We start from the raw sequence: 16,247 nt of genomic DNA on the forward strand, positions 1-16,247 counted from the left end.
AGCACGTATTATCAGATCTTAAAAATACATGAAGAGCCCAGGTGCAGAGGCTCATTCATGCGTGTAATTCCAATGCTTTGGGAAACCAAGGTGGGAGGATTGCTTGAGGCCAAGAGTTAAAGACCAGCCTGCTTAACTTAGGGAGACCCTATCTCTCCAAAAAAAAAAGTAAAAATTAGCTGGACATAGTGATGAACATCTGTAGTCCTAGGTACTGGGGAGCCTGAGGTGGGAAGACTGTCTGAGCCCAGGAGTTTGAGGCTGCAGTGAAGCACGACAGAGCCACTATGCTCCAGCCTGAGTGACAAGGTAAGACTCAAAAAAAAAAAAAAAAAAATGAAGCAAAAATTGGTAGCATTAAAAGGAGGACTGGACAAATTTTCATTTACTGTTGGAGACTTAAACATTCCTCTCTCAGTAGTCTATAGAATTAATACAGAATTAGCAAAGATGTAGAAAAATGGAATAATCCTAATAACCAGCTAGATTTAATTGACATAAAACCCTTCCACCTAAAACAACAGAATAAGCATTCTTTTCAAGTACACATGTAACACTCACCAAGATAAACCACATCATGGGTCGTAAACCTTAACAAATTTAAAAGAGATGAAATCATACAAAGTATGTTTTTTGACCATAATATAGAAATCAGTAACAGCAAGAAAATCTCCAAACACTTGGAAATTAAACAACACACTTCTAAATAATTCATGATTCTACAGAAAAGTCTCAAAAAATATTTTTAAATAAATGAAAATATCATTGTGCTTGGAATACAGCCATGCTGGTGCTGCAATTTATAACAATCGACTGCTTTTTACTAAACAAGAAAAAGGTCTTGAATTAATACTCTAAGCTCCCACTTTAAGAAACTAGGAAACTCTAACTGGGTGTGGTGGCACACCACTATAGTTCCAGCCATTCAGAAGGCTGAGGTAGGAGGATCATGACCCTGCGAGTTTGAGGCTGCAGTGAGCTATGATCATAACACTACTCCAGCCTGGGTGATGAAGTGAGACCAGTCTATTTAAAAAAAGAAAAAAAGTCCAAACTAAACCTAAAGCAAGCAGAAGGAAGGAAAAAAAAAAAACGAAGCAGAAAATCAATGCAATTGTAAACAAGTTAATAGAGAACAATCAAAACAAAAACTAATTTTTGAAAAAAGTAGTAAATTTGATAAACCTCTGGCAAGATTGACAAAAAAAGAGAAGCTGCCAATCTTAGGAATCAAAGAAAAGATAACAGTATAGATCCTCATTAGAACAACACAAAGAAAATACCATGAACAACTCTATGCACATAGGATTAGATGAACCAATTCCTTGAAAGGCACACAGTACCAAAACTTAACTAAAGTAAACTTCAATAAATTCTCTATTTTTAAAAATTGAACTATTGTTTAAAACCTTACTAGCAAATTCATAAAACATTTAAAGAAGACTTAACACAAATTCTACAAATCTCTTCCAAAAAGAATAATCACTTTTCAATTCATTTTACAAGACCAGAATTAACATGATACCATACCAAGATAAAGATAATACAAGGGAAAAAAAAAATTGCACAATATCCAAAATGAACACAGACATAAAAATCCTCAAAAAATAAAAATCTAGATACATAAACTGAATAATGTACCACGACCAAGTTTGGGGTTGGGAGGAAATATAAGCTGTTTCAAAATTCTGAAATCAATCAATAAAATCCATGATTTTACCAGTCTAAAGAAAAAAAAAAATGACCAAACTGATACAGAAAGAGCATAGAAAATTCAATATCCACTCATGAAACTCTGCTAACAACAAATTAATAGATGGGAACTTGCTCAACATGACAAAAGGGAATTTACGAAAGGCCTACAGCTTGCATACATAATGGTCAAAGACAATGCTTTCAAAATCCTAAGATCCAGAACAAGACTGGGATGGCCACTTTCTCCACTGTATTGTTCTGGCCACTGCAATCAGGCAAAAAATATCAAAGGCCCACAGAATAAAAAGGATAAAATAAAACTGTTCCTATTTGTAGTTTATGTAGAAAACTTAACAAGTTAACAACAAAATAACTCCCAAAACTAATAAAGTTTAGCAACGTCACAGGATACAAGGTCAACAAACAAAAATCAAACACATTTGTATATACTAGCAATGTGCAATTGGAAACCCATGTTTCAAAAATAATACAATTTAACAATCGTTCCCCCAAAATGAACACTGTGGAATATAGGCTGAAAAATGACATAAAATGCTGATAACTGAAATCAAAGAGGTCCTAAATAGATACCTCATGTTCATGGATTGGAAGACAAAATTGCATTCAAAACCCCAGTAGGATTTTTTGTAGATACAGAGTAGCTAATTCTAAACTTCATATGAAAGGCAAAGAAACTAAATTAGTCAAAACAATTTTGAAAAAGAATAAAGTTGAAGGAATTATGGTGCCCAGTTTTAAGACTTACTATAAAGCTATGATAATCAAGGCAATGTGGTATTTATGAAAGGATAAACACATAGATCAATGGAATAAAGTCCAAAACTAGACTCACATAAATAGCAATTGATTTTTGACTAAGGTGAAATGACAACTCAATGGGAAATAGACAATTTTTCAACAGATGATTTTAAAACAACTGAACATCCATATGCCAAAACATAAACCTAAATTTCACAGCTTATACAAAAATTAACCTAAAATGGATCACAGATCTAAATGTAGAACTTAAAATTATAAGATTTTTAGAAGAAAAACTCCATAGGCTGGGCACGGTGGCTCATGCCTGTAATCCCAGCACTCTGGAGGCCGAGGTGGGCAGATCACTTGAGGTCAGGAGTTCAAGACCAACCTAGCCTATACGGTGAAATCCCATCTCTACTAAAAATACAAAAAAAAAAAAAAAAAAAAAAGGGCTGGGAGTGGTGGGCACACCTGTAGTCCCAGATACTTGGGAGGCTGAGGCACAAGAATCACTTGAACCCAGCAGGCAGAGGTTGCAGTGAGTGGAGATTGTGCCACTGCACTCCAGCCTGGGTGACAGCGAGAGTCTGTCTCAAAAAAAAAAAAAAGAAAAAGAAAAGAAAAAGAAAAATTCTTCATGACCTGGGGTTAAGGTTCCTAGACATGACACCAAAAACGTGATCCACCAACGGCATGATGGATAAGACTTCATCAAAATTAAGTCTGTGCTTCAAAAGACACTATCAACAAAGTAAAAGGAGAATAGGAGAAATTACAAATCATATACCCAATAAGGGACTTGTACCCAGAATATATAAAGACCCTTACTACTCAATAAGACAACAACCAAAAAATGGGTAAAGAATTTGAATAAACACTGCTTTAAGGAAGATACCCAAATAGCCAATAAACACAAGAAAGAACGCTCAACATAGTCATCAGAGAATAGCAAACCAAAACTACATAGATATACCATTTCATATCTACTAGAATGACTAAAATCAAAATGTCAAGTAAACAAGTGTTGGCAAGGATGTAGAGAAATTGGAACCTGTGTACACTGCTGGTGGGAAAGTAAAAAGATGTAGCTGCTTTGGGAAACAATGACAGCTCCTCAAATGATTAACATAGTTATCATATAACCTAAAAATTCTACTCCTAGGTAAGAAATGAAAACACATATGCACATAAAAACTTGTACATGTTTATAGCAGCTTTAGTCAGGACAGCCAAAAGGTGGAATTACCCAAAATGTCCAACTTACAAATGTATAAACAAAGTGATATAGCCATACAATGAAGTATTATTCAGACATACTAATGAATGTGCTGATACATGCTAGAATATAGATGAACCTCTTAAGACATGTTAAGTGAAAGAAGCCAGTAACCAAAGACCACATACTACGATTCCATGTACATGAAATGTCCAGAATAGGGAAATCCATGAGATGAAAAGTGGTGGATGGCGGGGGATGACGGGAGGATAAAAGCTAAACTATACGAGGTTTCTATCTGAGATGATGAAAACATTCTGAAATTGATTATTGGAATGGTTGCATTTATCTGTGTATATACTAAAAGCTACTGAATTACACACTTTAAATGGGTGAAATGTATGTTGTTCAATAAAGCTGTTTTTCTTAATTACATATGATCCCATTTATGACATGCTTGAAGACAAAAATATGGAGACAGGGATTAGATCAGTGGTTTCCAAGGTTTAGGGGCTGGGAGTAGGGTGTGACTATAAAGAGAGCATAAGAGCTCTTATGGTGATTGAATGCTTCAATATCCTGATTGTGGAGGTGTTTACACATATCCGTACTTAAAATTCACCAAACTATACACCAAAAATGTTAATTTTACTTTGTTTACTCAAAATAAAAAATTTTGTTAAGTGTCAAAGAGAATAAACTTAAAAGAAAAATAGACTCTTCCCTGACAATTCATTCTTAAAATGAGCAAGACAGGAATCATAGGGTGAATGGACTGCCATGGCCTGGAGTGAGGTGTTAGGGTCCAGGCAGGGTGAGGAGGAGGATATCCCTGCTCAGCATAGGATGCGAAGCCTAAGCAGGGTGAGGAAGACATTCATGTGGAGAGATGACCTACAATAGAGAATCAAGCCAGGCGCAGTGGCTCATACCTGTAATCCCAGCAATTTGGGAGGCCGAGGCAGGTGGATCACCTGATGTCGGCAGTTCGAGACCAGCCTGACCAACATGGAGAAACCCCATCTCTACAAAAAATTAAAAATTAGCCAGGTGTGGCAGTACATGCCTGTAATCCCAGCTACTTGGGAGACTGAGGCAGGAGAATTGCTTGAACCCAGGAGGCAGAGGTTGCAGTGAGCCGAGATCACGCCACTGCACTCCAGTCTGGGCGACAAGAGTAAAACTCCAACTCAAAAAAGAAAAAAATACACACAAATAGAGAATCAAACAGGCATCAGGTTTCTCACTGGTACTGAAAGGGGTTATAAATATGGAAAGGGAAAAAATGAAAATGAAGCCCACGGAATTAGAATTTACATGTGAACTCATGGTTTTCAATATACACAGATGCAGAAATACAGATGTAAAGACATGCATTATATATACACACCAACAGCAATTGCACACTAGCACAGATCTTGGCTTTTAAATATTACCCACTAAAGAGAACCCAGGCTCTACGGAAAAATGGCTGATTCTTGGGTTAGGTCAAGGAGAGCATGAGAAGCCTGGTATATCTTACGCCAGAGAGTAACAAATTGATTGAATAATGATGGGAACATGTCAGAAGGACACAGAGGCCACCCAAAATGGACTTCTACCAGCCAAATGTACAATAATTTTGAGCATCAATGTAATGAGAATAGGTTTTTAACCCACTGAATAAAATAGAAAATAATGAGATTATAAAGATATGATAAATTTAAAGTCTGATGAGAAATAAGGTAGTATTTTGCAACTATCTTCTCAAAAAATAATCATAAAAATAACTACAGTGGAGAAGTCTGGTAGACACTACCTTAATCAGTCATCTAAGAAACACCATCAGAAATGAGACAAATTGAAATTATTAAACTATGACAAGATGTACTTCTATCACATTCCTGCCAAAGATGAATAACCTCAACCTAATCATGAAGTATTAGACAGAACTCAAAATAAGGGATGTTCTACAAAACTAGCCCATAATTGTCAAAAGCACTAAGTTGTAAAAGGAACAAAATGAGAACTTGTTCCAGAATGAAGTAAACTAAGGACAGCTGACATTTAAATGGAAGGCACGATTCTGACTGGATCCTCTTGCTATACGGACATTATTAGGACAATTGGCTCAATGTGAATGAAGTGAAGGTCTGAGGATTAGTGGGTGGTAACGTGTTAACGGAAATTTCCTGATTTTAATGGCTGCATTCTAGTCATGTAAGATAATTTGAAGCAAACAGTAATCAGTAATGAGGAATCATGTCTTCAACTAATTCACAAATGGTTCAGAAAGAAAAGAATTATCTGTAACTTTTCTATGCATGACATTTAAATTTTTTTCAAGAGTTAAAAAGGGCAAAATATAAATAAAAAGGACATAAATAGGATATTGAATGTCTATAGACAATTCCTACCTATACGCCTAAATCACTTAAGATAAAAACAATGCCACTGATATACAATTAGGGACCTTCACTTTCTGCCACAAACAAAGGACTCACCTAATTACCATGTTCACACTTCTCTTTTGTGTTAATCCACGTCTACTGTTAGGCTTTTAACTATTTTTAAACTTCTTGACATAAAGTAATCCCTCAAGTAATAATATTCTTTAAGAAATTTTCATTACCTCTTATTTAAAATACATTTATGGACTTTTTCCTTTCTTAACATTGTTTTCAGCACTATAATTTTGTGTGAATTGTTATACTTAGACAAAGGGGTACACAATTCCTATTTAGAAAACTTTATTGAATATCATACTTATCAAAAGTTAATTTTCCCCAAAGGCACCCTTCATTTCACATGATCTATACTCTAATGTTCTTTTGTATTAAAAATATGGTTAAATATGGAATTAGTAAAATGCAGCATATAAAACTTCATGCTGAGCAAAAACAAGTCCAAAACAACTTTACCATATATCCATAGAATAGTTCCCACAGTACATTTCCTACGTAAATCATGTTTGAATGCAATTTTTAGAACCATTTTAAAATATATTTTGCAATCTGTTAACTGTAGGCATCCACATTTTTCTTCCATTACATAATCTGTTTCTCTGATTAAGCTGGCAATATCTGCTAGGATCCACAGAATGCAGGAAAAAAAAGCAGTTATTTCTCAAGGTTTGAGAAATCTGGTCCACCTTTAGTGTAGTTTCCTGAGATTTCTGCTCCACTGAAGTCAAAACCAGGATTCTAAAAGATATAAAAATATATAATGAAATAAAACCTAAAAGGAAAAATACAAGTACAAACTGGCAATTGATAAAAAAGATATATAAATGACCAATAAATACATGAAAATATAACAGACTTCACTGTTATCACCAAAATAATATTTAAAACTATGAAGCATTTTTCAACTCTCCTAGTTATAAATATTTAGAAATTATACGTACACTACAATGTTGGCAAGTGTATGGGGAAACATATACTTCAATAAAAGTCCGCAGATAGATTTAATAGCTAGCATTTTAATTTTTTTAATTTATTTATTTTTTTGAGACGGAGTTTCGCACTTGTTGCCCAGGCGGGAGTGCAATGGTGCAATCCCAGCTCACCATAACCTCCGCCTCCCGGGTTCAAGAGATTCTCCTGCCTCAGCCTCCCGAGTAGCTGGGATTACAGGCATGCACCACCACACCCAGCTAATTTTATATTTTTAGTAGAGACGGGGTTTCTCCATGTTGGTCAGGCTGGTCTTCAATTTCCAACCTCAGGTGATCCGCCTGCCTCTGCCTCCCAAAGTGCTGGGATTACAGGCGTGAGCCACGGCACCCGGCCTATAGCTAGCATTTTTTGAGAGCTTTCTATGTGCCACACAAATCTCTAAGAGCTATATATATGTAAGACATTTAACCCTCACAACAATCCTGTAAAGTAGTATGTTAGGCCTTAGTCTTTTTGGTGGGCTATTTCATTTATCCAACAAACATTTGTTGAGCTCCTACTGTTTGGAAGACCATTAGAGGTATGTAGAATTCAAGAGTGAAAAAAAAACAAAACTCCCTGCTCTAGCGGAACTTAACATTCTAGCAGGAGGAGACAAACCATAAATCAATCAGTACAGGGGCTGGCAGGCTTTTTAAAGAACTAGGTAGTAAACATTTCAGGTTTTGCAGGCCACATGGTCTCTAACACAAATACTCAACTATCTGAAAGACAATATACAAACAAATGAGCATATATGTGTTCTAGAAAAGCTATAAAACAGGTAGTGGGCCAAATTTGGCGCAAAGCCTGTAGTTTGCCAACCCCTGATCTAGTGTTAAAAGTTGGTAAGTGATAATAGAAAAAACAGGATAAGGGAAATAAAATGATAATATTTAAATGGGATGATCAAAGTATGCTTCATTGAGCAATGATATGAAAACATAAAAGCCAAACTGTGGAAGAAGAGCATTGCAGTCAGAACGATAGCAAAGGGATGGGCTGACATGTTCTTTAAGCCAACAGCAAACAGGCCAGTATGGCAAAAGCAGAATCACTAAGAGGGACAGCTGTAGGGGAGGAGGTAGTCAAGGAGATAATGGAATAACTGAACAGATATGGCCTTGTAAGAGATAGAGAAATGACTTGCAGAGTTTGAGAAGTGGCATGATATGACTTGGATTTTAAAAGAACTGCTCCAACTGGCCGGGCGCGGTGGCTCATGCCTGTAAGCCCAGCACTTTGGGAGGCTGAGGTGGGCGGATCACGAGATCAGGAGATTGAGACCATCATGGCCAACACAGTGAAACCCCATCTTTACTAAAAATACAAAAAAATTAGCCATGCGTGGTGGCGGGAGCCTACAGTCCCAGCTATACATGAGGCTGAGGTAGGAGAATGGCGGGAACCCAGGAAGCAGAGCCTGCAGTGAGCAGAGATTGCACCACTGCACTCCAGCCTGGGTGACAGAGCGAGACTCCGTCTCAAAACAAAACAAAAACAAAAACAAAAAAACTGATATTTTGGGAAGACTATGGCAAGAGTAAAAGTGAGAAGACTAATTAGAACGTTATTAGAGTAATCCGGGCAAGACATTAGATGTGGTCCAGATCTGAATGGTAGTAGAGCTGGTGGTGAGAAGTGGTCAAATTCTAAATATATTTGGAAGGTAGCATCAACAAGATTTCCTAATACATTGGATAGAGTATGAGAATGATGTAAGAATCAGAGATGAGTCCCAAATTTTTTTGACCTGAACTACTAGTTTTCATCAACTGAGATGAGAAGGCTACGGGTAAAAGCAAATATAGATGGATTGTTAGGGTGTTCAACTTGGACATGTTGAGCTTAATATACATTAGATAGCCAGGTGGAGATGTTGAATAGGCAACTGGGTATGCAGGTCCTAAATTCAGAAAAAAAGTCTAGGCTAGAGATATACATTTGGAAATCATTATCATAAAGATGTACATTATCAAGTGCTACAATCTAGTAATTCCTCTCCCAGATATTTATCTTAAAGATATCTTAGAACACTTGAGTAGTTTCACAGAGATGAAAGCACAGCTTTGTTTAAAATAGAGAAAAATGAAGAAATCTAAATCATATTAAAGGCAAACAGCTAAATCATGATAACACATCCAAACTACAGAATACTCTGAAGCAGTTAAAAAGAATGAGTTTTATACCTATGTACTAGTACAGAAAGAGACCCACGGCATATTATTAAATAAAAAAGCAACAAGGAGAACAATACACACAGTGTGATCCTCCATTTATGCTAAAAAACAAAACAAACAATAGCCAACATATGAGATGAAAATGAGACAGATGAAGAATGGTGGTGAAGGGGCCTTTCACTTTTACACTATGTAAGTCTATATTGATTCAACTATAGTAAGAGTTTATTCATGCATTACTGATGTACATAAAAGTAAGCTTAAACTCACAAATCACAGCAATACAAATAAATTCCTCTCAAGAAAATCTTTTGAAAAATCAAATCCATACAAGGCCATGATTCTAACCATTCACTTAAAAAATTCTTCTAGAAAATGTTTGTAACTCTTCATAATGACATTTGAGTTTCAATTTCAAATAGTATTTATTCGATGATTTTTATATATTTAATTACACATACTCATACACTTCATCTGACTTACTTCTTTTTGGAATCTCTCTAATGTAAGCTTTCTCTGCATTTGGTCTTGCACCCAAGGATCCGCTGCATATTCAGATTCTAGTAGAGAAGTCCAACAATTTGCTGCATCTCTCTTTGTCTTTGTGAGAACAATACGAACCATTTTTCTATCCTCTAAAAAAAACACACACACAAAGAAATTAGAGTTCTTCATCAAGTTGGTTTTTTTTTTTTTTTTTTTTTTTGAGACAGTCTCACTCTGTCGCCCAGGCTGGAGTGCAGTGGCGCGATCTCGGCTCACTGCAACCTCCGCCCCCACCCCGGGGTTCAAGTGATTCTCCTGCCTCAGTCTCCCTAGTAGCTGGGATTACAGGCATGCGCCACCATGACTGGCTAACTTCTGTATTTTCAGTAGAAACGGGTTTTCACCATGTTGGCCAGGCTGGTCTCAAGAAGTTCTTCATTAAATTTTATATTTTCAAAAACCACTAAGTAATCTTTTCTCCCCCCAGTAGGTAATTTTGACATACAACGGTTTTCAACACATTTCTATTGCTTTATCTTTCAAAGCTGCAAAGACAAAAAAGACCTAATACAAAAGGGGAAAAGATACCAAGACAAAATTAATTTTAAAAAAAGATTTGATGAATTATAGTAATTACCCTTACCCAAAGTCCATGTTCCCTCATCAGCTATTGTAGAATCAAAGAGTTTGCCCTGAAAAATAAACATACAAGGTGCTAAAAATACAGAATTTAATTTGTATAAAGTTTCCATGATTAAGATTTATCTACTTTCCTACCTAATCCACATCTTATACCACCACTTCACCATGACATTTATAGGTGCCCAACCTAAATTTTCTTCCAGCAGGTAAAATGGAAACTAGTTTACACTGCAAGGGATATTTACTATGGCAAAGAACACAGAGCTCTCCAAAGAAAGATCAGGGCTCCTTAATTTTTAGAAGATACAATAATGCTGACCACTAGCCAAATGTGAAATTAGTATCTGAAATGCTTTAATTCTACCAATTAAAATTAACCACAAGAAGGGATCTCCTGCTAAAACTAAAAAATGTTGTCTTTTTTTTTGAGACAGAGTTTCGCTCTGTCACCCAGGCTGGAGTGGCGCGATCTGGCTCACTGCAACCTCCACCTCCAGGGTTCAAGCTATTCTCCTGCCTCAGCCTCCCGAGTAGCTAGGACTGCAGGCGCCCGCCACCACAACGGGCTAATTTTTGTATTTTTAGTAGAGATGGGGTTTCACCGTGTTAGCCAGGCTGGTCTCGAACTCCTGACCTCGTGGTCCATCCGCCTAGGCCTCCCAAAGTGTCAGGATTACAGGCATGAGCTACTGCACCCAGCAAAATGTTGTTTTTAACGTAAACTTTTAAAAACATTTTAATCTTTTTGTTGGGCAATCGGCATTTAAAAAAACTTTACATATTCCAGATTTGAAAGATTACTTGTGACTGTTCACAAACTCATGTTTTTAAAAAATAAATAAACAAATAAACAAAATATAAATTTAAAAGAGACGGCACCAGGTCAGGTGGCTCAGGCCTGTAATCCCAGCACTTTGGAGGCCAATGTGGATTGCTTGACCCCAAGGGTTCGAATCTGCTGTGAGCTACAATCTCAGCCCTGCACTCCAGCACGGGAGACAGGGACCCTGACTCTATAAATAAATAAGAATATTTTTTAAAAAAGAGAGAGAATGCATAAGCTCAAATCCATTTTAATTTGCTGCCAAATTTAAGTTATAGAAAGTGAAATTAAAGTGTCACTAGAAAAAGCCCACATTTTCAAATATGTCAAAATTAGTGGGAAAAAAAAAAACTCCCACTGGTCTATATGTACATCAAAAATCCCAGAGTTACTGCTAAATTCCGAAAGTTACTGGATTTACTAAATTTAAATCGTAATCTAAAACCATTGTTGAGGAAACTATGAATTGTACAATTCAGAAGTCACAGAGATCCAAGCTGACATAAATTAATGTCTTTCACAGGAATCTTGAGGCACTCAAAGCACCTCCATATACTGTAATATATATAATAGCTAACATATAGAATGAACTTATTACATATCAGTGAATACTCCAAGCTCTTCATACACATGAATACCATGTTATGCTCAAAACAATCCTATGAGAAGGGTACTATAACTACCGTATCTTGTGGATAAGGAAGGTATACAGACACTGAACAATCTCTTGCCCAAGTTTACAAAACTAGGAAACAAGTAATCTCCCTTCACCACATTACACTGCCATCAAACATCTTGGGCATCTAATCTGAGAACAAAATCTAATTTCAACCTGTTCACTTAACTATACACTTAACAAAGAAAAAGCGAGTCCAGATCCAACGGGTATTGGTGAAAAGAAATAAAAGGGGTACTACTTATTTTCTGCACACACCTCTTCACCACGTGCTTGACCACTCCACAAACATGCAGGATTTTTAAACTTTTAGATGACAAAACTAATCACCTGACATCTCTAAATTCTCTGCCCGTTATTCTATCCCTATTTTCTTTGTTGTCCTTTCCTATATTTATCTGTTTATTAATTACGCTCCACTGCAGGGATGTTATCTGTCTCGTTGCCTTCCTGCCACCTTCCCGTCTTCAGCGCACGGAAGAAGTATTTGTTCCTTTAGCAACCTAGTTAATCTGTTCCCAGCTGAAGCCCTTCAGAGAAGCAGAAGCAGCAGTCTGACTTGGTTTGAAAACTAAATAGGAAAATGGGCTCCTCAAATTTCCACAACTCAGCATCTGCCCTGAGGAGGCGGGCTCTGACCAGACCCAAACCTGGTCAGTGTTATCCTCTTTCTCTTTCTGCCAGCCACGGGAGCCGTGAGGACACCCAACAGTCGTTCAGGGAAACCATGAACTTTTAAGGGGCGGCTGGGAAGAGGAAACTGAATACAAGCCCCGAGCTGCTGCTACCTTGAGGATCTCGCGGCCGCCCACCGACAGCGCCACATGCCGGCTCTGCAGGCCGCACTGGATATCCTGGGCGCGCGTGCCTGGAGGCACCTGAACTTCAATGAACACCTCCTCCAGGGTCTGGTACCACTGGCCCCACGGGGTCCCGCACGGAACCACCCCACTCCGCTCCTCAAATGGGGCCGACATAGTCCAGTGGCTTCCCGGCCGTAGCCGCACCAGGCGGAGCCGAGCGCACGCGCGGAATCCCACGCTCAGGCTACGCCTCGGCCACTCTGCTCGGGTCACTGCACATGCGCAGGAACGCAAGTTGGCGTCTCGGTGTTCCTGTTCGTTTTCCCTTTTGAATGGCCATTTACGGCACCAGCAGAACCCGGATGAAAGAACTGAAACCCAGAAAAGTTCACATGCAACGCACAATGGGACAGAACTGGAACCAGTGAAGCCGGAACTTACTACACAGTCACCTAAGTGACGCCAAAATGCGCTTTCAAACGCCTCCGTAGTGAAGTGCGCTTGCGCAAATGCTAGTGGTGCGTAGGTTACAATTGAGTAACGCCGGGAATGACTGGGTAGGTGGGTGGGGCGGGGAACAGTAACGGTTTTCTATTGGCTGGCAGCCAGAACTCACAGACCAGCTAATTGGACGCAGTCAGAACCCAGCAGTCTTTCTTTGTATTCCTCTGCGGGATTGGTGTGCCCAGGGGTTTGACTTTCCAATTGGCTAACGCCGGTGTGGGAGGGGAATGTGGGGAGTTTTGAATTCGAAGCCGGTAGGCAGTGATAATCCGCATTCAGTTGCCGAGGAGTGCCAGTGACCTTCAGTTTCTGGAGCTGGCCGTCAACATGTCCTTTCCTAAGGCGCCCCTGAAAAGATTCAATGACCCTTCTGGTGCGTAAGGGGGAAGGAGCTGGGGGACGGGAGACGCCCTAACGCCCTTTGCCTCTTTCGGCTCCCTTCTTGGGAGGCAAGCAGGAGGCGATTTTAGGATCGGGCTGGGGCTCATTCAATTGATTGATTTCTCTCAAATATGCTCTAAGCATCTGTTACATACCAAGCACTAATCAGGATGCTAAGGATACCGCAGGGAGTGAAACAGTCCCCGCCCCTTGGGGCTTACATTCAGGCGGGGAATACTGTCAATAAACAGCGGTAATGGAGAAACTACAGCAGAGCGAAGGGAATGGAGGCGAGACGTTGGTAGCTATTTGATTTTCAAGTCCGAGAGGGCCTCACTGATAACAACATTGGAGTATTACTTTTAGTCTGAACTTGTGGATTTCTTTTGTATATTCCATTTGGGCATAAAAGCAGGAAGATCCGTAAAGGCAGTTTCTAGGTGTAAAATTAGAGCAGTAGTACTTATTGAAAACATAAACAATGAAGTTATCATTGCTGATATTGACCACTTATACCTCAAGCACCATACTAAGGCTTTACATCGATTATTAGTTGTTAATTTCCCCCCAACTCTAAGGGGTAATCCTATTATTCATTGTTTTATTGATAAAAAGACTGAGACTTAAATTCGCTCAGTGCTGCACTACCAAAGTGCCCGGACTGGAATAAGAACCCAGCCCCCATCATGTGCTCTTAACACCGCAATGCATAAGCACAGTAACCAGGAAGCCTTAGATGTGTTTGGTAGGCATTCATCATTTAAGATCCTGTATGCTGGGACTGTGCTACTAGATTTTGTTTATTCCTTCCAAAAGCCAAGTGAGGAAGGTACTGATATTGACCCCATTTTACAGATGAGAAAACAGAGGTTTTGTAACTTGCACAACCAGTAAGTGGTAGACCTTACTGTCCTGAATTCTACACCTCATTTTGAGACTCTCCTTCCTGCTTGGAAATCCACTACCTCTACCCTTGACTGACCACATTTAGATCTGAAAGTTTCCAGCATTAGAGTCTTTGTGTGAGTACATCTAAATGATCATTATTCCAGATAGAGGAATGGATACTTAATTCTGTCCTTAATAGAGTTTTTATGGTTTACTTAGAATTCATTAAAGCAATGACTTGAATACTTTTTAAACTGTTTCCCAGGGTGAGAAATAAATTTTGTATTTCTAGGCCAGGCGCAGTGGCTCATACCTGTAATCCCAGCATTTTGGGAGGCCAACACGGGTGGATCACTTGAGGCCAGGAGTTCCAACATGGTGAAACCATCTCTAATAAAAATAATAATAATAGTAATACAAAAATTAGCCAGGCATGGTGGCGCATGCCTGTAGTCCCAGCTACTCGGGAGGCTGAGGCTGGGGAATCACTTAAACCTAGGAGGCAGAGGTTGCAGTAAGTGGAGATCGCGCCACTGCACTCCAGCCTGGGCAACAGAGCGAGACTCTGTCTCAAAACAAAAAAGCAAAAAAAGCCCAGAAACTTATATTTCAACCTAAGATGTATTTTTATATCTCTACACATATATATGAAAGAAAAGTTTCACAAAACAATGCTTAACTTTGCAGCGTATGAGTCATGCTTTTTCTATTGTTTTTACTTTTTCAAAAATGCTAATCAAGATCTACTCACGGGGTTGGGCATGGTGGTTCACACCTGTAATCCCAGCACTTTGGGAGGCTGAGGCAGACTGATCAACTGATGTCAAGAGTTTGAGGCCAGCCTGGCCAACATGGTGAAACCCTGTCTCTACTAAAAATACAAAAAAAACTAGCTGGGCATGGTGGCGGGAGCTTGTAATCCCAGCTACTTGGGAGGCTGAGGCAGGAGAATCACTTGAACACAGGAGGCAAAGGTTGCAGTGAGCCAAGATGGTGCCACTATACTCCAACCTAGGCAACAGAGCAAGACAATATCGCAAAATAATAATAATAATGAGTTTCTGTCTACCATTTGACAAACATTTAGGGGACTGCAGTAGTTGCCTGAGAATGGTCCAAGCTCCTTGCTCTTCCTATTTATTTGCGTGAGACTCTAGACTGAAGTAAATAGCTTTTCAGAGAATAGTATTAATCTATTTGTTCCCAATCAGCTAAAGCTTTAGGCTAATAGTATTTTAATTATTTTAAGTCCTAAGGGCCCCATCTCAAATCTGCTATGTTTATTTACTCAGAAATGCCTTCAAATCTGGGACTTTAGTTAAGTGAAATTATGCAGTATAAACTTTTGGAACATACAAATATAGTCTAGTACAGTTTTTACTTTGCATAACATTGGCTTTTTGAATTTCCTAAGCCTCACATTCTTTATCTGTAAATTATCACATAGTGTTCTTGTGAGGATTAAATAAAATGACATCTATAAAATGCTTAGCATAATGTCTGGCATTTAGTAAGTGCTCAAAAAATTCTAGTTGCTCTAGTGTGGTTGCTTTTCTTCCGTGTGTTTGAATTGCAGTTGACATCTTCAATAGGTCTGATGTATTGACATTAGCCAGAGATGGATTATCACTATAAATTTTTATTCTAGGCTAAACATTGAGGGATAGACAGTTTTAATTACTTTATTTCTAGAAACCAACAGTAGTTACCTTTGTGACTCTCTTTGAGTAGAGTTGACACCAAGTATTTTTTTTGCTATATTCAGTCCTTAGTAA

The 16,247-nt window shown here is 38.5% G+C and overlaps 2 protein-coding genes across 5 annotated transcripts in view; one reads left to right on the top strand and one right to left on the bottom strand.

Annotated features, from left to right (window-relative positions):
- Positions 1-6,385: 6,385 nt before the first annotated feature.
- On the bottom strand, positions 6,386-13,147 carry NUDCD2 (NudC domain containing 2). Its single transcript, XM_025387142.1, has 4 exons — positions 12,685-13,147; positions 10,399-10,447; positions 9,753-9,904; positions 6,386-6,855 (listed from the first exon to the last, which is right to left on the bottom strand). Exons 1-4 carry the CDS (start codon positions 12,871-12,873, stop codon positions 6,772-6,774), a joined length of 474 nt encoding a protein of 157 aa, XP_025242927.1. The 5' UTR covers positions 12,874-13,147; the 3' UTR covers positions 6,386-6,771.
- Positions 13,148-13,191: 44 nt separating this feature from the next.
- HMMR (hyaluronan mediated motility receptor) overlaps positions 13,192-16,247 on the top strand; it is a 32,644-nt gene continuing 29,588 nt past the window's right edge. For 2 of the 4 annotated variants that reach the window (XM_025387131.1, XM_025387132.1), the window contains exon 1: positions 13,279-13,576. In XM_025387131.1, coding sequence (XP_025242916.1) covers positions 13,531-13,576 — 46 coding nt within the window. In that variant the 5' untranslated portion in view covers positions 13,279-13,530. Of the gene's footprint in view, positions 13,577-16,247 lie in introns of all 4 variants that reach the window. The other 2 variants (XM_025387133.1, XM_025387134.1) reach the window with 2 other exon arrangements.

This window comes from Theropithecus gelada, chromosome 6 (genome assembly GCF_003255815.1).
Source record: "Theropithecus gelada isolate Dixy chromosome 6, Tgel_1.0, whole genome shotgun sequence".
NCBI lineage: Eukaryota > Metazoa > Chordata > Mammalia > Primates > Cercopithecidae > Theropithecus > Theropithecus gelada.

Bases quoted from the DNA above. Each gene is read 5' to 3' on its own strand.
- NUDCD2 (XM_025387142.1), bottom strand. From the start codon at position 12,873: ATGTCGGCCCCATTTGAGGAGCGGAGTGGGGTGGTTCCGTGCGGGACC. The intron at 10,448-12,684 runs GTAGCAGCAGCT...TTTATTTTTCAG, and splicing joins GCGGCCGCGAGATCCTCAAG to GGCAAACTCTTTGATTCTAC. The intron at 6,856-9,752 runs GTAAGTCAGATG...TATATCTTTTAG, and splicing joins TAGAGAGATTCCAAAAAGAA to AATCCTGGTTTTGACTTCAG.